Here is a 23,190-nt window from a genome sequence, read left to right on the forward strand (position 1 = left end):
TGGTAACACACCCCAGTACCTCTCGCCGTGCCTCCACACTTTCCCTCTCCTCTGTGACCAGTGGCCCCCTTAACCTGGCGGCCTCCTCTTCACACCCGCTGGACCGCTCCATCGCGGCCTCCTGCTGCCCCGTCGTCCACGTTGTGAGCCCCCCCCTAAAAATTTTCTGGGGTTCTCTCCTCCCCGTGGACCAGGCCTCCCTAGCTCTCGCCAGACTCTCGATCCATTGCTTCATAGACCAGCCTCTCTCCTCTTCACTTAGCGTGGCCCAGCCGAAACTCCTACTCCCCTGATCCCAGGTCCTTCCTCTCTCCTCTTCACGCTGCTTGGTCCATTTTTGGTGGGTTCTTCTGTCACGATCGTCGTAGGATTGAGTAGACCAAGGCGCAGCGTTGCAAGCAAACATATTCTTTAATAAGTGAAACACGATCAAAACAAACAAAGACGATAACGTGACAGTACACGGTGAAACTAAACTAACTCGAAACAAGAACCCACAAAACCCAAGGAAAAACCGACAGATTAAATATGGCTCCCAATCAGAGACAACCAGCCGACAGCTGACACTCGTTGCCTCTGATTGGGAGTCACACCGGCAAACATAGAAAATAGACAACCTAGAACACCCACCGAAGAAACAAAAAACATAGAATGAACACACCCTGGCTCAACATAATGAGTCCCCGAGCCAGGGTGTGACAGAGTGGGACAAACTTACACAGAAACGGATTAAAGCTGACTAGAAGAAACAGGAGGACCTCAAGACAAAGGAAGATATGAGAAAGGTGGAAACCAAAGAACACAAAGGCAGCCAGAAGAGAAGAGGCTGCAAGGGAAGAAAAACCTATGATTGGTTTTGGAAAAACTGCAATGGTCCTGCAACAAGTGGAAAATAAATCTGTGTGTTTGTATGCGTGAGTAACTTCCATTTTAGTGTCCGGTTCCACTGTAACCCTTTAAGAACATTCAAAAAAACGTTTCCACAAGAATTAGAAAATGGAGCTTGGCAGGTAAAAACAACAGATATAAAACCAGCTGTGTACAGTATCATTACATATTGGTTGAATGAGTCAATTGTGAAATAATGAATGACATTCACCAGACAAATTAGTCATTGGACACCATGAGTTTGTTTAGATTTTCCTTTACTGACATGACAAATTAAATACAAAGCAAGAAGTGGCGACGATTAAGACTTCAAGGTGTGGTCTAGTACTGTAGTGTGTTGCTGAAATTCCCTCCCCCTGAAGCTACTTCAAAAGGGCCTGTATATCCGACCTTCGCAAAACTGCAGTAACCGCCTGAACTGACCTTTGTTCGTAAGTACTGTAAATCAAATGCCGACTTCTCATAGTTGGTTCAAGTCCCAGGTTTGCTTAAAAACCTTAGTGTAGTCAACATGATTTTCCTGTGTTTTATATATATTCCACACTGAGGTTGGAATAACAGTGAAATTCTGAAAGATTACAATGCCGTTTTTAGTGTAAGAGCCATTTTAAAAGACGCCTGAAATGTCATTCTATGGTGGTGAGACGAAATGTTGGCCTGCCTGGTGACATCACACCTCCAAACCGCTGTCAATAACAGCTAGTTTTCCCCTCCCCACTCACACCACTCCCAGACAGTCCTATCAAAATTCTTGCTTGAGAAATGTCTCTTTGCTAAGAAGCTATTAGTTTCTTTTTGACCATTTTAATTTAAAATAAATCACAGTAAGGTACTTAATTGTTACCCAGAAACTATTTTAAATTGAGATAAAACAGCTGCATTGGACCTTTAAATGGGACTCTTCTTCTCTTACTCCCATATAGTCATCTTTAACTTTAGCTCTAATTTTAACCAAACTTTTTTGCATCTCCTATATGGACGAGGATATGGGCGACGCCATCCGGCCCTACGTGGTGCACCGCTGCCGCCAGAGCATTGCCTTCTCCCTGCAGACGGCATGGCTGCTCGGCGCCTACTCCTCCGACATGCACATCTCTACCCAGCGCCACTCGCGCGGCACCAAGCTGCGCAAGCTAATCCTCTCAGACGAACTAAAGCCCCACTCAGCTTCTAAAGGTGTGGGTCCCGCCGGTGCTGCGGACGCCAGCCCTGGGCTGCGGGACGTTGCCCACATTCGACACCACCAGCGGCACACCGTGGAGCCGCCCCCGGCCCCCGACAGCCAAATCCTCCCTGCCGATGCCTACCTCTCGCCTTCCAAGCGGACACATCAGCGATCCAAGTCGGACGCCACGCATTGCACAAGCCTGGGGAGTAGCCTCAGGAGAACAGCCAGCAACCCCAAGGTGGAAAGCGGCTACGATGAGGTGAGTACCTTTTTTAACATATTTTGTCATACAAAAAGAGGGAAGGGAGAGTGGGATCAGAGTTGTAGAGTATAGAATGTCTTTGTACGTTTTTAATCTTTAATAGTAGGCCTGTTGCATACATGTTCTCTTTTATAGTCCCTATGGATGATAAAGCACAGGAAACCCTGAGTAACCTGAATACCAAGTTTTTCTCCATCTGTGTGTCAGTAGTAAATGGTTGTCCTACAGAACACTGTGGGATTCAGCAAGGGAAACTTGGATCAGCCATGCTGGAGTGTGCTGAGTCAGCAATACTTTTTATTATTCGCAGGTGCAGCGTTTGCTTGCGACTTGCAGGCTCATCTTCCATGTCTCACAATAATATTACTTGTGCAAAAACTGTTCTGTCAAAATTGAACATTCTTTGGGAGCCCAGGAGTACGAGTTTTGGACATTGAAGAGCGTTATTCCAGCTCTTTCTATGGTCTAGCCAGACTACCCTCAGTCTAACTAATAAAGAAGGGGGTGGGGTTAGGTAGCATCTGTCCCACATCTCCAGAGTTCCCTCCCTATTGTTTTGGGCGTGCAGTGTCCTCCCTCTCCTTTTTGGCTGGACTTCTCAGCTAGATTGCTCTGCAGCTGGTGTGAGGTTGAGGGTGGGTCCCTCTCGAATGGAGAGCTTGGTGAAAAAATTGGTCACTTTCTATCATTGCAGACATTGGATTGTTTAGCAGATGCTATTGTGAGCATGTTTGTGTTGGGGCAGGATTTGTGTCAGTGTTGACGAGCGATATGGTTCTTGTGGAAGTTTTCTGCTTCCTCTTGTCTGGCCTTTCTCTCGGTCTCACTGATTGTCTGGCTTGCAACCTTCTGTCAGTCCTCTCTCTCTCTCATCAGGGGATCAGTTATTTTATGAGAAATCAAATTGGGTAGTTTTAGATGGGACAAGGTCCTGAACTATAGCAGAAAGATGGTCCCTCTCCCCTCGTTCAACGCTTTCTTGGACTCTCCCAGGCATCTTGCTGTGTTATGCATTTTCTCCCTACTACCAATGTTTCCTCTCACCTCTAGTCTCTCTCTATTCTGTTTTTTGTGCCTGTTTTTGTCATCCTTTTTAAAAATCCTCTACCCATCCCTCTCTCAGCTAATCTCCTCTCCTTCTCTTTCGCTCTCCCTCACTCTGTTTTCCTCCCCTCCCTTCCCCACGTATGCCTGCATCAAACCTCCCTGCTGATGTTGTTGTGGCCAGTGATCCCTGTTTAATCTGTGTCTGTGCTGTGAAGAATCCTGTAGGGCAGGTGGAGCACATTAACAATCCACAGAATGCAACCAACAGCCCAAAGGAGTTCAAGGGCACTTCGCTTTATTGACTTTGCTCTTTAGGATGTATTAGCAAAGATGGGCAGAAACTGCTTCTCCAATAGAAATCCCCGATCACGCTTGTAGGTGATGTTTTGGCAACGTTAGCTAGCTAAGCTCATGTGCAGAAACACATCGTCTGGTTTAACGGTCGTGCAGGCCGTCAAATCAAAGGCACATAGATTCAAGCTAGGCTTAAGTAGCGGAAACTGTCATTACTACAACCTCATGAAAGTGACAGGTTTTTATTTTCAACAAAAACAACTTTATATCAAAGTTTTTGTCAAATAAAAACCTGTCACTTTCATGAGGTTGTAGTAATGACAGTTTCCGCTACTTAAGCCTAGCTTGAATCTATGTGTTGCATTTAGATTTCGAGAAACGTAACAACTAAGAATACATTTTTCACTTCTCCCATTAATTTACCAAACCCTGGTCTGGTCTGCTGAGTCTGCTTCGCAAGCATTATGGGAAGTCTCGCGTGTTGCGCCTCTGGGTTTAGAAACTCTGTGGTATTAGTACACAGTGATCACTAGTTGGATGCCAAGCAGTCCATTTTGCTTTGATAATAAATACTGTACTGATAGTCCTTATTGATAAGGCTTCACACGCCATCTTGTTAGTCCTGGTTATTGGCCTAAGGACTGACCTGACTCATTTTGATTTGATCTTTTTACTTGGCCTCTGGCTGGATTGCAACAGTGAGGAAAAACCAAGAGGCACCAATCACAGTGAAGAGGAAGAAGAATGCTGTGAAATATGTCCACAATTTTGAGCCGCGCTGTAATGTGAGTGGGACCACCCCCGCAGTGCAGATTGGGTGGGTGTTGCATTACAGCCCTTTTTTGTTTACAGTCTGGGCTCAGCTGTCAGTGCCCAGGTATGCCCTCTCCGCCTCACTACTTCCCTCTTCCTGCCCACCTCGCGTCGTCTTGGCAACATAGCCGCCGGGCTGGGGCACTGTGGTGGATTCAGATAGCACCATTTCCCCCCCAGAGTGGGATTCAATGTAAACATACATGAGGGGTTTAACTACAGATGCAGCTGTCGCTTTACACAAATTATTTCTGTTTCTATATACACTACCGTTCAAAAGTTTGGGGTCACTTAGAAATGTCCTTGTTTTTGAAAGAAAAGCATTTTCTTTGTCCATTTTTAAAATAACATCAAATTGATCAGAAATACAGTGTAGACATTGTTAATGTTGTAGCTGGAAACGGCAGATTTTTAATGGAATGTCTACATAGGCGTACAGAGGCCAATTATCAGCAACCATCTGTCCTGTGTTCCAATGGCACGTTGTGTTTGCTAATCCAAGTTTATCATTTTAAAAGGCTAATTGATCATTAGAAAACCCTTTTGCAATTATGTTAGCACAGCTGAAAACTGTTGTGCTGATTTTAAAGGAGCAATAAAACTGGCCTTCTTGAGACTAGTTGAGTATCTGGTGCATCAGCAATTGTGGGTTCGATTACAGGCTCAAAATGGCCAGAAACAAACAACTTTCTTCTGAAACTCGTCAGTCTATTCTTGTTCTGAGAAATGAAGGCTATTCCATGCGAGAAATGCCAAGAAACTGAAGATCTTGTACAACGCTGTGTACTACTCCCTTCACAGAACAGCGCTCTAACCAGAATAGAAAGCGCGTATTACACTGTATTTCTGATCAATTTGATGTTATTTTAATGGACGAAAAATTGCTTTTCTTTTGAAAACAAGGACATTTCTAAGTGACCCCAAACTTTTGAACAGTAGTGTGTGTGTGTATATATATGTGTGTGTATATATATGTCAGAATTACATGGCCAGTATTGAATAGAGGAGAATCCTAGCAAATTCTGAGCGTTTGAGAGACTGTTTTACAACCGGAGTATGCAATATTGGTTTCATCAACACACCTGTATCAACTGCATGTCGGCCATTTGCGGTTATACGTGAGTGCCGGTGGAAAGTTTATCTGGATATAGGACATCTGACATGACAATGACATTAATACATGCTAATAGTTAACTAGCGAGAACCAGCCACTCACTATGTTTTGAAATGGCTATCTAGTTAGTCTATAGGCGATATCATTATTTTACCTGCTGCGCAATGTCTCTCACCCCCTCTCTCCTCTGGCAACTACCCACTTGAACACATGCAGGTGATGGACACACCATGACTTTTCCAAGATTTTCATTTCTGACCAAAAATTGGCTATAACTGGGTAAATAGCTCACTAACTAGCAATCAATATCAACATGTTCACGTGGAGCTAGTCTCGCTTTGATCTCAAAAACACATCTTGCGACTGCATGATTGAAAGACCACTCGTGCCTGTAGGCCTACAATAACAGAGGACACTTTGATCAAATTCTGATTGGGGTAGCATAATTGTTTGATTTTTGTGATTTTTAGCGTGATTTATTATTATTTTTTACTTATCCGTTTGGTCAAGCATCAATGTCGGGCCCAGCATTATTCACTTGAACATAAAGACGTTCGGTGGCAGGCAAATGCCTCAACATTGATTTGACTGCTGTAAAATCAGTTGTAGGTCTTTAGACTGACTTCCTCATCAGATAGGCTAGTACAGAGGAGCTATGCGTTGTCACCCGATTTTAGCTCCGCCCTTACAAAATGGTATTCTAACACGTCGCCCTGTGTTCAACAATCACCTGGACAACAAGTGCAAAGGACGTCTGCTCTACTGCTGACGTACATGCACACAGAGAAAATGCATTTCTGCCACACCTTGTTGTGTTCTGCAGGTAACCCAAGCCTCAGGCTCGGTCTCCCTGTCGACTCTATCCCCAAGGCAGTTGTCATCAGCAACGTGTCCTTTGGTTACATGTCTATTGGGTGAGCAGTTACTGTCTATACAGGTACATTCCGGAAAGTATCCTACAGCTAATTGCTCATTTTAGGCTAGACTCCTGAAATGCATTACATATTTGAAAATCTAATCAGCATGAGAATTACATTTTCAGTTATTTGGATCCAGTTGCGGTCAAATACACTATATAGACAAAAGTATGTGGACACCCCTTCAAATGAGTGGATTTGGCTATTTCAGCCACACCTGTTGCTGACAGGTGTATAAAATCGAGCACAGCCATGTGATCTCCATAGACAAACCATGGCAGTAGAATGACCTTACTGAAGAGCTCAGTGACTTTCAACGTGGCACCGTCATAGGATGCCACCTTTCCAACAAGTCAGTTTGTCAAATTCCTGCCCTGCTAGAGCTTCCCCGGTAAACTGTAAGTACTGTTATTGTGAAGTGGAAACGTCTAGGAGCAACAACGGCTCAGCCGCAAAGTGGTAGGCCACACAAGCTCACTGAACGAGACCGGCGAGTGCTGAAGCTTATGGCGCATAAAAATAGTCTGTCTTCGGGTTCCAAACTGCCTCTGGAAGCAACGTGAAGTGGGTTCCCATGGCCGAGCAGCTGCACACAAGCCTAAGATCACCATACGCAATGCCAAGTGTCGGCTGGAGTGGTGTAAAGCTCACCGCCATTGGACTCTGGAGCAGTGGAAACGCGTTCTCTGGAGTGATGAATCATGCTTCACCATTTGGCAGTCCGACGGACTAATCTAGGTTTGGCGGATGCCAGGAGAACGCTACCTGCCCAAATGCATAGTGCCAACTGTAAAGTTTGGTGGAGGATGAATAATGGTCTGGGGCTGTTTTTCAATGTCCGGGCTAAGCCCTTAAGTTCCAGTGAAGGGAAATCTTAACGCTACAGCATACAATGACATTCTAGACGATTCTGTGCTTCCAACTTTGTGGCAACAGTTTGGGGAAGGCCCTTTCCTGTTTCAGCATGACAATGCCCCTGTGCACAAAGCGAGGTCTGTACAGAAATGGTTTGTTGAGATCGGTGTGGAAGAACTTGACTGGCCTGCACAGAGCCCTGTCCTCAACCCCATCGAACACCTTTGGGATGAATTGGAACGCTGACTGCGAGCCAGGCCTAATCGCCCAACATCAGTGCCCGACCTCACGAATGCTCTTGTGGTTGAGTAGAAGCAAGTACCCGCAGCAATGTTCCAACATCTTCCAACATGCCCACGATTTTGTAATGAGATATTTGACAAGCAGGTGTCTACATACTTTTGGTAATGTAGTGTATATTGTCACCCTTGCACTTTACAATGGAGTGCAATAGAGCAGAAGACTCGTTTGCTACAACACCTTGCTTGTTTCAGCAAGGAGCAAAGTTTCATCATGTTGTTGAGTCCATGAACAGTTGTTCCACAAAAAAAAAGACGGGTTATTTTATTTTTGTGCCGGCTTCATCCATAACCGAGTGGCGCAGTGGTCTAAGGCACTGCATCTCAGTGCTTGAGGCGTCACTACAGACCCCCTGGTTCGATTCCAGGCTGTATCACAACTTGCCGTGATTGGGAGTCCCATAGGGCGGCGCAGAATTGGCCCAGCGTTGTCTGGGTTTGGCTGGTGTAGGCCGTCATTGTAAATAAGAATATGTTCTTAACTGACTTGCCTAGTTAAATAAAGGTAAAATATATACGGTAATTGTGCCAGCCCTAACAGGACTCGACTCTATATGATAGAGCAGATATCCACTCTACCTTTTCAAATCTATGAATTACATTTTGGGAAGTGTTACCCAGCCACTTGGAACACCAATTATTTTGCCTCGTTAAGCATGGGTCCAGAATCAGTAGGGAAATCCGATCCCAGTAACACTCGGGGACCCTTCCTCAACAGAACGTCCTGTCCACTCTGGAAGTAATGTCAGGAAGTCATGACGTTTGGTCATGATCCAGAAAATACACTTCTTCACAGGAAAGGCATTTTGACATTTGACTACAAAAGTAGAATGCTAAGGAAGCTGCTTGGTTTGCCTGTCAACACAAAAAGACCAAGGAAATGCTATGAAATACAGGTTCCTCGTCCTGGAAAATCTGTGGTTTTGAATAGGTCTAACTAGGGCTGTGGCGGTCATGACATTTTGGCAGGCGGTAATTGTCATGCAAATGACTGCCGGTCTCACGGTAATTGACCGTTAATTAACATAAACATGTTTAGCGCGCTTTTGGAACATCTAGATTTTAAAAAGTCAAAGTACATTTTTAATATAGCCATCACAATAAAATCCATTATTGATTTAGTTGTGATAGGCTTATAAACCAGGGAATGTCTTAGAAATCAAAACATAAAGGGCTGCATGATGCAACTCTATATATTGATGATTTGGAGAGGGGGAGATCTAATCAATGGAAGATGGAATTAAAAGTGAAATGAGAGGCTACAACGACCAAAAGCCAACGGGTATGCTGCTATTTACGCTATAGTCTGAGTGGAGTTATGTGTAGGCTAACGGTAGGACGGTGAAAAGCGCAGTAATGTTATGGCTAGGCTCAATTAGCCGAGTTAGCTAGCTTCTCTCAGTTTGATACAGTCAAGACAGGTACTGAATAATCGGATTGGATGATAAATAACTACCAAGAAGTTAACAGTGGTTGCGGTCTCTCTCTCAGGCTCATGGTGCTTACTCATACATTCACACACACACCGAACGGCCTCCACTCCCTAACAGCCTCGCTCTCGCTCTCTCCCCTCCCATGGGTCCGGTTGAATAAAGTAGCAAAACAATTGGCTTTTCTGCTGCTTCCCTCACTCGGATCAGACCAGTTGTCCTTTCGGGAGAGGTTTTAAAAATGTATGCATATTGGGTCCGGGGCTTTCCCGTGTCCATTTCGGAACAGGAACTGTAACTTCCATAATTATTTGTCCTCATCATTCAGATTATTCAAATTAAATCATGATGTGATTAGAGGGACAATAGAGCACTGAGTTCCAGGCCATTAGCAAGTTTGGTAGGCTATCCATCAGCACCGTTCATTTGCGCAGTTTTGGATTGGGAGTACCTTTACTAACGGGAATTTAACTGCGGTCACGACTCGTGACTGGCGGTAATAAGGTCACCGCAACAGCCCTAGCCCTAATCTGTGTGTCAACGCCACCTCTAGGCTCTGTTTCAATGTCCACACCAACTAGCACATGTATGCATTGGGCATGATTTCTTTGTGGTATAAAAGTATGGACATTGGCATGTAGTGCAATGGTCTCAACCCCTTGGGTTGTTTTTCTCTCTGTAATCGGATAACTTGCTTCATGTTTTTGAAAAATGCTTCTGGGAGTTTTGGAATGGGGAGACTCAGCTAAATGTAAAGACACCTGGAGTAACCTTTACTGAAGGAGAGTCAGTCAAAGTCAGTCATAATTACACACGTTTACACATTTTACATGGTAGTCCTAAGCAACAAATACGCCACTGGCAGTAGTTCATGTGGCAAAAATTGGCCTACCTGGTATTAAAGGTAGACTCAGTGGGATGACGTAGATGCAGAAAGTAAACAGCATAGTGGGTCAATTTCCACAACAACTAAGAGCGTTGAAGTGCGAGGCTCAACTTCTCCGCTGTTTTGGTCCCTTGGCTACCATGCTGTAACAGTGCGACTGTGTGAGCAAAGTATTTTATCTCGCTCATCTCAATATCTGCGGTGCTGCTCGTGGCAACATACATTTCACTGAGTCTACCTTTAACTAAGAACTAACAAATGAACCTTTTTTTCTTGTGTTAAGTATTTTAACAAAAATGTTAACTGTCCCATATGTTATCCTACTTAATTGGAACTTGTTTCCATAACAAAACAAAATGTAAGTACTTTTTTTATATAGTAACCTTATGATTGAGATGTTATCTAATTTCAAAGTAGCCTTAATGGTGGACTGTAGAACAAAGGACTTCCTAGATTTGTACTTTGACCTACTATAATGGTATTGAATATTGCTCATACTTTAAATATGAAGATATTGGACACCATAAGTTGACTAAACATCTCCAAGGCCCAAGAGCTTGTTTGGTATCTGGGTTTCGCTCAAGTCTCTCATTTTAACCATTGTGGTACTGATCTCTGGTGCTGGTATGTGGTACTGCAATGGGTTGACAGAATTTAATTTATTTGCTTCTTTCTCCCTGTGCCCATGCATTCTTAGTCTTATACCTCCCCTTGGTTTTCTCTTCAGATTCCGCTCCTAAAACATCCTTCTTTCAATTCCCATCATACCCATCTTCCTCCCTCCTTTCTCAGCCTCTTTTTTTTTTTTTTTTTTTTGTCTGTGCAGTCATTCAAGGAAGGACCCTAAAAAAAAGATGTGCCACTTGTTATTTGCTGTAGCTTGTTGTAAATGTCTTCAGAACACAAAAAGACATGTGTCTTGATCTAGATTCTAACCAGCTCTCCTCCTCCTAACCTCGCTCCTCCTCTCTGTAGCCGTTGGGCCTGACACTGCAGAGGGAGTTCATCAAGTCTCTGATGGGCATCGGAAAGCGGCTGGCCACGCTGCCCACCAAGGAGCAGAAGACCTGGCAGCTCATCTCAGAGCTGTCACAGCTCAACCACAAGCTGCCAGCCCGCGTCTGGCTGCCCACTGCAGCCTTCGACCACCACGTGGTGCGCATTCCCCACACACAGGCCGTGGTGCTCAACTCCAAAGATAAGGTGAGGCAACTTGTTGTAATACACATGTATAAGGAGGTACACACACACACAACAGGCTCCAAAAACAAGGTGACCAGAATGCCTAGTAGTTTGACACGATTAATTAGTTAACTCATTTGTTAGTTTATTTATTTCCTGAGGAGCCTGGAGTTTAGATGGAGTGGGCCCCAATGCTCTTTGTCAATGGGACTTCCTGCATAAATATACCTTACAAAAATAGGTCTAGAACTCCAGTGACCTCTTCATTCTCCCCTTCCTCTCAGGCCCCGTACATCATCTACGTGGAGGTGCTGGAGTGCGAGAGGTTCGAGACGTCCGGCATTCCCCTGCGCATCCCGGAGACATGCATCCGCAGCGCCCGCTCTGTGGACAACCTCCTCCCGGAGTGCGTTGGCATCACAGCCGAGCAGCGCGCCGGCAGTTTCTCCACCGTGCCCAACTACGACAACGACGACGAGGCCTGGGCCGTGGATGACATCGGCAAGTTGGAAGTGGAGGTAGGTACCCATGGCAACCACATGGTGGCACCGTCTGACTTTAAGTCACATTTTGATGACTAGGTTGTTGGGGAAGGAGGAGGTGAATCAGATTTGAATGTACTTTTAACTCTGGGGTCCTTCTATGGTTCCAGCTCCCAGAAGGCCACACCAGTAGCAGTGACAACATCTCCCAGTTCTCTGTGGACAGCATCACCAGCACGGAGAGCAAGGAGCCTGTCTTCATCGCCGCTGGCGACATCAGGTACAGGGTCACTGCCTGACAGAATTGCCCTGCTAGCTTGTAGTTTGTCTTTAAGACTTTCTTGTTATAGAGTTTTGGTCTGGATAGCTGTTTTACAACCGCATGTTTCTTTTGTCTTAGGCGACGTCTATCAGAGAACCTGGCCCACACCCCCACAACGTTCCGGAAAGATCCGGAGGACCCGTCCGCTGTGGCGCTCAAGGAGCCCTGGCAGGAGAAAGTCAGGTGGGTGATTGGTACATAGAAATATACACTGCTCAAAAAAATTAAGGGAACACTAAAATAACACATCCTAGATCTGAATGAATGAAATAATCTTATTAAATACAAAAATTATCAATGGAAATCAAATGTATCAACCCATGGAGGTCTGGATTTGGAGTCACCCTCAAAATTAAAGTGGAAAACCACACTACAGGCTGATCCATCTTTGATGTAATGTCCTTAAAACAAGTCAAAATGAGGCTCAGTAGTGTGTGTGTGTGTGGCCTCCACGTGCCTGTATGCCCTCCCTACAACGCCTGGGCATGCTCCTGATGAGGTGGCGGATGGTCTCCTGAGGGATCTCCTCCCAGACCTGGACTAAAGCATCCGCCAACTCCTGGACAGTCTGTGGTGCAACGTGGCGTTGGTGGATGGAGCGAGACATGATGTCCCAGATGTGCTCAATTGGATTCAGGTCTGGGGAACGGGCTGGCCAGTCCATAGCATTAATGCCTTCCTCTTGCAGGAACTGCTGACACACTCCAGCCACATGAGGTCTAGCATTGTCTTGCATTAGGATGAACCCAGGGCCAGCATATGGTCTCACAAGGGGTCTGAGGATCTCATCTCGGTACCTAATGGCAGTCAGGCTACCTCTGGCGAGCACATGGAGGGCTGTGCGGCCCCCCAAAGAAATGCCACCCCACACCATGACTGACCCACCGCCAAACCGGTCATGCTGGAGGATGTTGCAGGCAGCAGAACGTTCTCCACGGCGTCTCCAGACTCTGTCACGTGCTCAGTGTGAACCTGCTTTCATCTGTGAAGAGCACAGGGCGCCAGTGGCGAATTTGCCAATCTTGGTGTTCTCTGGCAAATGCCAAACGTCTGCACGGTGTTGGGCTGTAAGCACAACCCCCACCTGTGGACGTCGGGCCCTCATACCACCCTCATGGAGTCTGTTTCTGACCGTTTGAGCAGACACATGCACATTTGTGGCCTGCTGGAGGTCATTTTGCAGGGCTCTGGCAGTGCTCCTCCGGCTCCTCCTTGCACAAAGGCGGAGGTAGCGGTCCTGCTGCTGGGTTGTTGCCCTCCTACGGCCTCCTCCACGTCTCCTGATGTACTGGCCTTTCTCCTGGTAGCGCCTCCATGCTCTGGACACTACGCTGACAGACACAGCAAACCTTCTTGGCACAGCTCGCATTGATGTGCCATCCTGGATGAGCTGCACTACCTGAGCCACTTGTGTGGGTTGTAGACTCCGTCTCATGCTACCACTACAAAAACATCAGCCAGGAAGCATAGGAACTGAGAGGTGGTCTGTGGTCACCACCTGCAGAACCACTCCTTTATTGGGGGTGTCTTGCTAATTGCCTATAATTTCCACCTGTTGTCTATTCCATTTGCACAACAGCATGTGAAATGTATTGTCAATCAGTGTTGCTTCCTAAGTGGACAGTTTGATTTCACAGAAGTGTGATTGACTTGGAGTTACATTGTGTTGTTTAAGTGTTCCCTTTTATTTTTTTGAGCAGTGTAATTACTAGAAGAGACAAAATGGATGGGCATACACAATCCCCCACCCGAGGATACATGTCTGTCCCACTTAGTGCAGTGAAGACAACACATTGTGGCATTGTAAAGTCATTTGCTGTGTCTCACTATTTCTTTCCGCTCTCTCCATCCCTCAGGCGGATAAGGGAGGGCTCCCCTTACGGTCACCTGCCAAACTGGCGGCTGCTGTCGGTCATCGTGAAGTGTGGGGACGACCTGAGGCAAGAGCTACTGGCCTTCCAGGTGCTCAGCCAGCTACAGGTACTTGACTCTCCACAGTAGAGTCCCATTCCACAGAAATGCTCTGAATTATTTATTCTTATTAGCATTCATTCAATCACTAATTCGCTCCACTACTCCCCTTTCCTCTCCAGTCCATCTGGGAGCAGGAGCACGTCCCCCTGTGGATCAAGCCCTATAAGATCCTGGTGATGTCATCGGACAGCGGGATGATCGAGCCCGTGCTGAACGCTGTCTCTCTGCACCAGGTGAGCAGAGAAAATGAGATGGACCCAATTGTGCACTTGAAATCTCATGACAAAGTTGCCTAACAATAACTTCAAGCCGAGTTGTTTAGCTATGTAATCCAGTACCTCTTGGGATGAAAGATTTTGATAATCTAAGTAATTTCGTGTCAGTTGCTAATTCTAATGGAATGCCGTGTCGGTAGCTTTTTCTAATGGAATACTGTGTCTGTTGCTATTTCATACAAAATGCTGTTTCTGTGCTCCAGGTGAGGAAGCAGAGCCAGCTGTCTCTGCTGGACTACTTCCTGCAGGAGCACGGCAGCTACACCACCGAGGCCTTCCTCACCGCCCAGTGCAACTTTGTGGAGAGCTGCGCCGGCTACAGTCTCATCTGCTACCTGCTGCAGGTTAAAGACAGGTGGGCAGCCCTCCCTTTTCACCCCTCTTCAGTTTCACTCGTTACATTACTCACATGTTCCATTTCCCCTCTTAGCTTCCTTTGTCTTTGAGCCTGTTTGGCTACATTTACACAAGCTGCACAATTCTGATCTTTTGCCAATAATTGGGCAGAAGGTCAGAATTGGGCTGCCTGTGTAAACACAGTTTTTGTGGTCTGATATCAACTACCACATCCCACCCTCTCCTCTATTCCTATACCCTTTACTCAGTTCCCCTATCCCTCATCTCCTTTCTGTCTTTCTCCAGACACAATGGAAACATCCTCCTGGACTCGGAGGGCCACATAATCCACATTGACTTTGGCTTCATCCTGTCCAGCTCGCCCAGGAACCTGGGCTTTGAGACCTCCGCTTTTAAGCTCACCAGCGAATTTGTGGATGTGAGTCAAATGAATTATACTGCATGCGAATTTGCATTGTCATATAAGTGTATACTGGAGAACACTGTGGAATTGATCATACAACTAGCTGCCTAACAATCTAGCTAGAAACCTCACAAAATGTTCACTGCATAAATGCATACATTTGTTAGTGTTCAAAGATGCTATTAGCGAGTTTGCTGGTTAGCTGCAGTAGCCTGCATAACCTGTTGGTTTTTTATGTGTAAAGACTAACCTCTGTTGTCTGTGGTTCTCTCAGGTGATGGGAGGCCTGGATGGAGACATGTTCAACTACTACAAGATGCTGATGCTCCAGGGCCTGATAGCTGCTCGCAAACACATGGAGAAGGTGGTCCAAATAGTGGAGATCATGCAGCAAGGTACTGTTAGCTAAAACGGTATATTAGCATGACCAGTGTGTTGTGGTGTTTTTCCATAAACATTATCTATCTGCCCGGTTTCTCTGTGGTCTTGGGATTGCAACTCCTCTGACTCCCTCTCCCTGGGTCTCCCCTCTCTCCTCCCCCACCAGGCTCTCACCTACCCTGCTTCCATGGCTCCAGCACCATCCGCTACCTGAAGGAACGTTTCCACATGAGCCTGACGGAGGAGCAGCTACAGGTGCTGGTGGAGCAGATGGTGGATGGCTCCATGCGCTCCATCACCACCAAGCTTTACGACGGCTTCCAGTACTTCACCAACGGCATCATGTGAACAGTTCGACACCAAACTCTACTACATGGGACAACCACATGGGAGAGCAAGCAAACATACATATAAAGATGGTGGTGAACATGTGCATATGGACTCACGCATGTGTGCTTGCCATAGCAGCACATTTAGGAAAATGGACTTGTGTATAGACTAGTGCTACAGGACCTGTTTGCAAACTCGGTATGTTCTTTGTCTTAGACGGACCACTGTTTACCCCCTCCTTGTTTTGGCCTTGTGGAGGGGGAGTCCGCACCTCCTCTCCCTCTTGTCCTCCTATCCATAGGACATTTACCGCATTGACTGTTCTAAAACGAGGCATAACGCACAGTTCAAATCACACACGAAAAGGATAAGTATCAATATCGGAGAAGGTACTTCATTGAAAAGGGGGAGGGGCAATGTGGTAGTGGTCTATATTCAGAGGAGCCAAGAAGACTTTTCTCAGAATGGATGAAAAATGAATAACTGTAGATCAATTGTGCAAGAGCATCACAAAGCAGTACATATAGAATATATGTACTTATTTTTGTTCTTAGAGCAAAATTGACTTTGAGAAGTTGAGAAACCACTATGTAACGACAACGAAAGCACAAGACATATCAATTGCTGAGGTTTTCTAATGGACATTTTCTTTGTTCTCTGAAAGTTCTGTGGTTATCAAGAGTGAGCCAACCCGAAGAGAGGGGAAAAAGGACTATAACAACCATTGGTGTATGAGTGTTATCTGTCTGGAAAACAACTCCTTCATCCAAGGTTTTTATGTGTTTTGAATGATGTTTAAACTTGAACTGGAAAATTGAACTAGGACCCACTAATCTCTTATTAGGGGTCCAAGCATGCAGCAAAGCTGCTGGTTGTATGTGTTTTTGTTCCCATCCTTAATAGCAGGTGCAGTTTCATTTCAATCTGGGTTTTGGACAACTGGGGCTCATTCAGTAGAGCACATCTGTAACGCACTTAGTGTTATAGATAGAAATGCAATGAATAGAAAAGAGACTGTTCTCTATCGTCACAGTTCAATTCTCTAGGGACTCTTGTCCTTACTGAATAAGTGCATTACTCAGCCACAGCATCATGTCTCCGTACTGGGTCAGGCCACAGGACTTCATCCACATCACAGGCCACATTTTGTCTGGCCAGGCAACGGGGGAAAAAACCCCTGGCATGCCGTATCCAGGCTTGGCATGCCTCCACACCTATGTCACCACAGGCAAGTCCCATGGCTTGCAGGAGATTTACCCTGGTGTAAGGTTGGCGTTCATATACCTTCCACCGCCATGAGGAGAAGAATTCCTCAATGGGGTTTAGGAAAGGGGAGTACGGTGGAAGGCAAAGATTGATAAAACCTTGGTTCATATTGTACCACTCTCTAACCTGGAGGGCTCTGTGAAAACTCACATTGTCCCAAACAACAACATAGATGGGATGTTCATCCTGCTGCCCTAACAAAGCATCTCGCATGGGATTGAGGAAAATGAGGAGCTGGTGAGTGTTGTAGGGCCCCAGGTTGGCATGATGGTGGACTACCCCATGATTGCTGATGGCAGCACATAATGTGACATTGCCACCACGCTGCCCAGGAACACCAACAATGGCCCGATGGCCAATCACATTACGGCCTCTCCTTCTCCTTTTGGTGAGATTAAACCCAGCTTCATCCATGTAGATGTATTGATGGGGTCTTTCCATTGCATCCAGTTGAAAAACCCTCTGTAGAAATAGATATAGTTTTGTAAGTGATACGGAAAAAGTGATTTAGGCCACTACAGTAAATCACTACTTAGAGTAATCAACATTGAATGTGTCTGGATATATGCCAACCTGTACATACTGGAATCTTTGCTCTTTGACTCTGTCTGAGTTGCGATCAAAGGGCACTCTGTAACTGTTTCATGCGCAGTCTGTTGCGCTTGAGGACACGATCAACAGTAGAGAGGCTGACACTGTTGATACCCTCAAAATTTAAATGGTCCTCAATGATCTTCTGCTGAATTTCGCTCAGTTTAATGGCATTGTTCTCACGGACCATATCAACAATTAGGGTCTCTTGGTGTGGGGAGAACATACCTGTCCTCCCACCCCCATGTGGCAGTCTTTCAATTCTACAAAAAGAGAACATGGAGTTACAAAAAATATACACGGAATACTAGGCCTACAAACAGTTAGACCAACCCTCCATTACAATACTACAGTACATTGGTACAGTGATGTACTGAAACATATATTTACTTACAGTATACTGTGGTACAGTATATAGTATGTCATACAGTAATTGCTGTCAACATTTACATACTGTCCTATAATGTCAAAAAAAGGTAATTACCTGTTCTCTTCTCTAAATCTTCGGATTATGGTGGACACAGTGAATCTACTGATGTTTGGTTGTACCCTTTGTCCAGCCTCCCTCATGCTCATACCATGGACAAGAACATGATCAATCACAGTAGCTCTGATTTCATCAGATATTACTGTTCTTTGTCTTCGCTGACCACCTCGACCACCTCGACCTCCTCTCACACGAACTCTTCCTCTCAGATTTCTATCCATTGTAGGGCCTCACAAACCAGTGCTCTCTGAACTGGCTTACTGTATATGTTCCCTCACATCATTAGCCACAAGTGTGATCAATTTTGAGTTGTTGTGTTCAAGTAGTGACACCTGTGCTCTAATTGTGTTTGACTTTTGTCACCTGTGCTCACCATTATGCAGCACGGGTGCATCACAATGAAAATGTGTTGCCAAGTTATGTCTAAACAGGTGAAAAGTGCTTATGGTTTTGCCAAAAGAGTGATTGATTCAATCAGTGGGTTCAGGCAACTGAGCATTTGGTTCAGACAATAGGGTTTAGTGTTTTAGCAATTGAGAAAAACTGTAAATGCAAAAGACTTTATTTTGTGATGGGGCCCTCAGCTCAGTTTGGGAACCTTAATCCAGGCTGGACAGCAGGAACTCAACCTGTATTTCTAGATTCCGCATCACCTCCCCCGAGAGCCTCTCTGGGCTTTCATAGATTGAGTCATTGAGGTTGAAGATGGATTGTAGCCATGCCTTCATCTGGCCCTGTTGACAACAGACACATCATCAACTATTATTGAGAGAGAGAGAGAGAGAGAGAGAGAGAGAGGAGAGAGAGAGAGAGAGAGAGAGAGAGAGAGAGAGAGAGAGAGAGACACACAAATGTACCTTAACGAGGAGGTAGAAGTTCTCAGCAGCCTCTGTCCAGGCTCCTCCAGGAGGGTCAATCCTCATTATGACTTGCAGGAGCAGATAAAGGAAGCTACCAGGCTCCTGGAGAAGGAACAGGGGACATGAGTGAGTGTCTACAGATCTGATATGACAACAGTGTGTATAGCATAGATAAACAACAGGATGTTCCATTCTTAGGGCCACTTACAGATATAGGAAGAGATGTCTTTCCTTCTAGAAGGCTTAGTAGAACGAATTCATAAAAAACATCTGCGAAGTTGATGCGGTCGATCTGAAGTCAAACAAATAGGATAATTACATAATCTTCATTGACAAGCACTTTAGAAAGTCTCATTGAGTAGATGTTAGATGAGAAGACGGTGCCTGCAGCTAACGCTCAAGCTTGCATGTAGACCTACTCCTACGAGAGCCATCTCCTGCTCTAGTCGCTCCCTGTTTGCTGGCTCATTAATGAAGTTCACCAGTAGGTCGTAGGCCTGCTGAAACTGCCTCACATCCTCAAAACAAAACAATCATAAAATTCCTTAAAACTTAGATCATAAACTCAAAGATTCAGGTCTGTAATTCAAAGGGCCTCCGATTGTTTGGCTAGTATGACGTTGAAACTTTTCAACTAAACCCTATGAATCACTGTTGCCTAAAGGTAACCCACTGTGCAAGAACTGGTTGAATCAATGTTGTATCAATAAAAAATGTCAATGTGATGATGTTGAATCAAAGTGGGAAACTGATTGGATTTGAAAGAAGTCATCAACGTAAGGGAATTTCGTCTTTTAACCTAAATCCAATTACGTTAATTTTTGGGGGGATTTCACATTGAATTCACATTAGTTGACAACTCAACCAAATGTAAATCAAAACGAGACGTTGAAATGACATCTGTGCCCAGTGGGAACTATATATCTGGTCTGATGAACGTTGCACAATTATGTAATTGGTTACCTGCTGGTTGAGCTCGGATAGTCCACTCAACACCATCCTCCCAGCGTGGGTGAGGTAATTGAGGGAGGTACTGTCTGAGGATGTCAGAGCCTGTGAGAACAAGACAGTACATTTACAAATAGTCCAGAAATGTTCATGAAGTGAAATACAAAAGGTGCTAAATTCACATTTTCTCACCTCCATAGCACGTCTGATAGCGGCCAGCCTCAGAGAGAAGTTGGTTGTCCCTTGGTTTTCAAAGTAACGCCTGTAAATAGAAATGTTCAATAACAAATGTTCAACCTAAGAAGCTAAAACATCAGTGCCATGAAATTAAGAAATAATTTTATGTTAGCCTATATTATAACTGCAGGATTCAGAAAGACCATACCAATGTAGGATCTTAATTTGATCACTCTTTTGTTGCTGAGAATTTTCCTGCACGGCAGGAAATGCAAACTTGTAGCGTATTTGGAATTTTCAAGTTTGTAATTTCCACTTTGAAATTTTAGACTCGATTTGCCCTAACGAAAAATGTATCCTGTTGCTGCAGGATTATTTTCCTGCTGTAGCAAACTGTCTCAAAATAAGATCCTACATCTGTATAACTACAATATTGGGCAGATTATTTCAAAGCAAAGGTTTTTACTATAGATGAACACATGAAAGCGAACCCACCGCAACTGGGGCACATCTGCAGCATTATTTTGCTCCTCCACAAACTCCTCCTCAAACTCCTAAAACAGACATCACATTAACTTAAACTCTACTAAACTGCATTTCACCTGCAACATCAACTGAAGCAGACAAAACATTCAGTGACATCATAACAATACTTTCATCTTGACCTAACAACTTGACCCTTGACAGACAACACAAACCTATCGATACCAAAACAATGACACACACCTGTACACACAAGTACAAATGAAATAAGAATTATTGACTGTAGAAAGAGTTTTACCTGAGGAGTGCTGTCAGGGGTCTGGTCCTGGTCCTGGGTGGAGTGGTAAGGTGGAGGGGGACTGGGAGGGGAATCGGAAGGGAAAGGGGGAGGCGGAGAATTCTGGGGGAACTGGTGAGAGGAGCCAGAGGACGGCTCATGAGGGGTGGTGATGATGTCAGAGGTGGAGAACTGATATGCCATCATCTCATCCCCCCTCTCCTGGTACCCCTCCACTGTGGTGGAGATATCCACCTGCTGTTTAACACACAACATGTGACACTGTCAGCCCAACACTGAAAACCACCATATTGAAAACCCCTCAACCAAACACTGAAATAAATCATAACACAGAGAAACAACGGGGTGTACCTGGGCATCCTCATAATAGGTGAACTCAGACCTCCTCTTGACAAGGCCGGACATGAGTCCATGGATCCTTCTACCAAGGAACTAAAAATGAGGCAAGAGATTAGAACGTGTAATTTCATTTTCTGTCAACATGTATTTATTCAAATAGGTAAATGGACATTTGCCACTTTACATTTTTTCTGTGAAAAATTGCCTGACTGTACCTTAATACCAATCAGCTTCTTGTTGGTGAGGACCACCTGGACGAGACCCTTTAAAAGAGACAGAGAAACATTACATTTCATCCAGGAAATATAAGTAGACCTATAGCATGTGCGTCATTTGACACAAATCAGGTGCATTTGAGACGAAAGACCAGTTGAGAATCTCTCACCCATGGGTCCAGGATTTTTTCCTGGATGACTCTGCTCCACCACAGCTGCTTCTCCACTCCCCTCACAATGCACAGGTGATGCATGTCCTCTTCATTTTGCTATAAAGAAAAAACTCCTTCAGTCTCCAGACCTCTCTCTATATGTTAGCTGTAGATGTCTATAACATTTGGCAGGCGATTTCAGTTCTGAGTATAATCCCTGGCAGTGATATAGAGCCCACATGATGTTCGTACGACAAGTTTCCCCTAGGTTTCAATTAGGGACAGACATACAAAAGAAAACCCAGAGACAATTGGGAGTTCAAATACACAGGTGTGTTCATAAATGTTAAGAATATGTCTGAAGTACCTGCACTCGTCCATAATGGATCTTCCAGTAATGGAAATGAAACGAACCCCAGTTCCCAACCAGCTGCAACTTCTCATAGGGAAAACCAGAGTCTTCCCTATTTGGCTGAAAAACAAAGACATCCCCTAATTATAGAGATTGCTCTGTGATGAATAAGACACACAATTGTGGAGATAGAGGACATGGTAATGTGTACTATTACTAATCAGCTATGACTGTCTAATAATGTGATTGACTACCTGTGAATGGCTATCTGAAGGTGCTGACAGTTCGTCAAGCACTAGCCTCCCAGCTTCAGTGAGGTGAATGGTAGGCTCCTCAATAACCAATTTGGAAGTCTGTGAAAAAAAAGGGAACAGGGTAAAGTAAATTCTCCCTATAAGATCAGATGAGCTTTGGTTAATAATGTGTTTGGTTACCTGTGTGTTTAACACTGCAAGCTCTGTTACCAGCATTCTCCCAGCACGAGTGAGGTAGTAGACTGGTTTGGCCTTGGAGAAGACAGGCTATGAAGACAAGGGAATATGTTTTTTCATTATGTGGTTTTATAGAAAACTAGTGACTTGATGTTAATCTTTAATATCCTCTAAAGACCAGAGAGTATCAGAATGGATAGACTCACAAAGATAGGAACACACAAGGGTCCAGACCAAGGGATTAAAGCCAGACAGGACCGGTGCCCAACCTCCTCATCCACATACTAAGGAACAAAACAGGATTAAATTAAGAGTCAGTTTGAATGATAGACAGGTAGCCTATAGGACTGACAGACTGGAATAGGGAGGATCGCAAGAGGAGGCCACTGCATGATAGATTCTAAGACAATTGGCAGTTGAAATACACATGTCTGTGTTCAAAGGTTAAGGAAACATCTGAGGTACCTGCCTATGAATGGTTACCTGTTCATTTTGAGAGGACAGTTCCTCCCATACCATCCTCCTAGCAGGAGTGAAACTGATGATAATGGGCTGCTCCATTGTGAAAATCTGAGGAAATGAGGGAACAGCTTTAAAGATATCAAAGTATTCTACTAGTGGATACTGAAGGTAATTATCCCTATTAGATCAGATGAGTAATGGTTAATAATCTGAATGGTTACCTGTGTGTTTAACATTGCCATCTCTCTCACCAGCATCCTCCCAGCGTGGGTAAGATAATAAATTGGCTGCAGTTTGACAGGCTATAAAAAAAGGGAATATGTTTACAGAAATGTATTTCCAGAAGTTTCTTTTAGAAAAAGTTATGTTTATGTTTAAGCCCCCCTAAAGACCAGAGAGTATCAGAATGGATGGACTTACAGCGTTTGAAACCCACAGAGGTCCAGACCA

The 23,190-nt window shown here is 44.7% G+C and overlaps 2 protein-coding genes across 2 annotated transcripts; one reads left to right on the top strand and one right to left on the bottom strand.

Annotated features, from left to right (window-relative positions):
* Window positions 1–1,862: 1,862 nt before the first annotated feature.
* On the top strand, window positions 1,863–16,353 carry LOC311135514 (phosphatidylinositol 4-kinase beta-like; the record flags this gene model as incomplete). The annotated part of the gene is made up of 11 exons (XM_084169525.1): window positions 1,863–2,315; window positions 10,949–11,176; window positions 11,440–11,673; window positions 11,808–11,917; window positions 12,038–12,142; window positions 13,816–13,939; window positions 14,053–14,166; window positions 14,412–14,563; window positions 14,851–14,983; window positions 15,243–15,363; window positions 15,516–16,353. 11 exons carry the CDS (start codon window positions 1,863–1,865, stop codon window positions 15,695–15,697), a joined length of 1,956 nt encoding a protein of 651 aa, XP_084025651.1. The 3' UTR covers window positions 15,698–16,353.
* Window positions 16,354–18,622: 2,269 nt separating this feature from the next.
* LOC311135381 (uncharacterized protein) lies at window positions 18,623–21,424 on the bottom strand (the record flags this gene model as incomplete). Its single annotated transcript, XM_084169317.1, has 8 exons — window positions 18,623–18,757; window positions 18,881–18,985; window positions 19,092–19,175; window positions 19,847–19,936; window positions 20,024–20,093; window positions 20,504–20,562; window positions 21,141–21,221; window positions 21,344–21,424. 8 exons carry the CDS (start codon window positions 21,422–21,424, stop codon window positions 18,623–18,625), a joined length of 705 nt encoding a protein of 234 aa, XP_084025443.1.
* Between the last annotated feature and the right edge of the window lie 1,766 nt (window positions 21,425–23,190).

This window comes from Coregonus lavaretus (genome assembly GCF_964263955.1).
Source record: "Coregonus lavaretus genome assembly, chromosome: 9".
Taxonomy (NCBI): Eukaryota; Metazoa; Chordata; class Actinopteri; order Salmoniformes; family Salmonidae; genus Coregonus; species Coregonus lavaretus.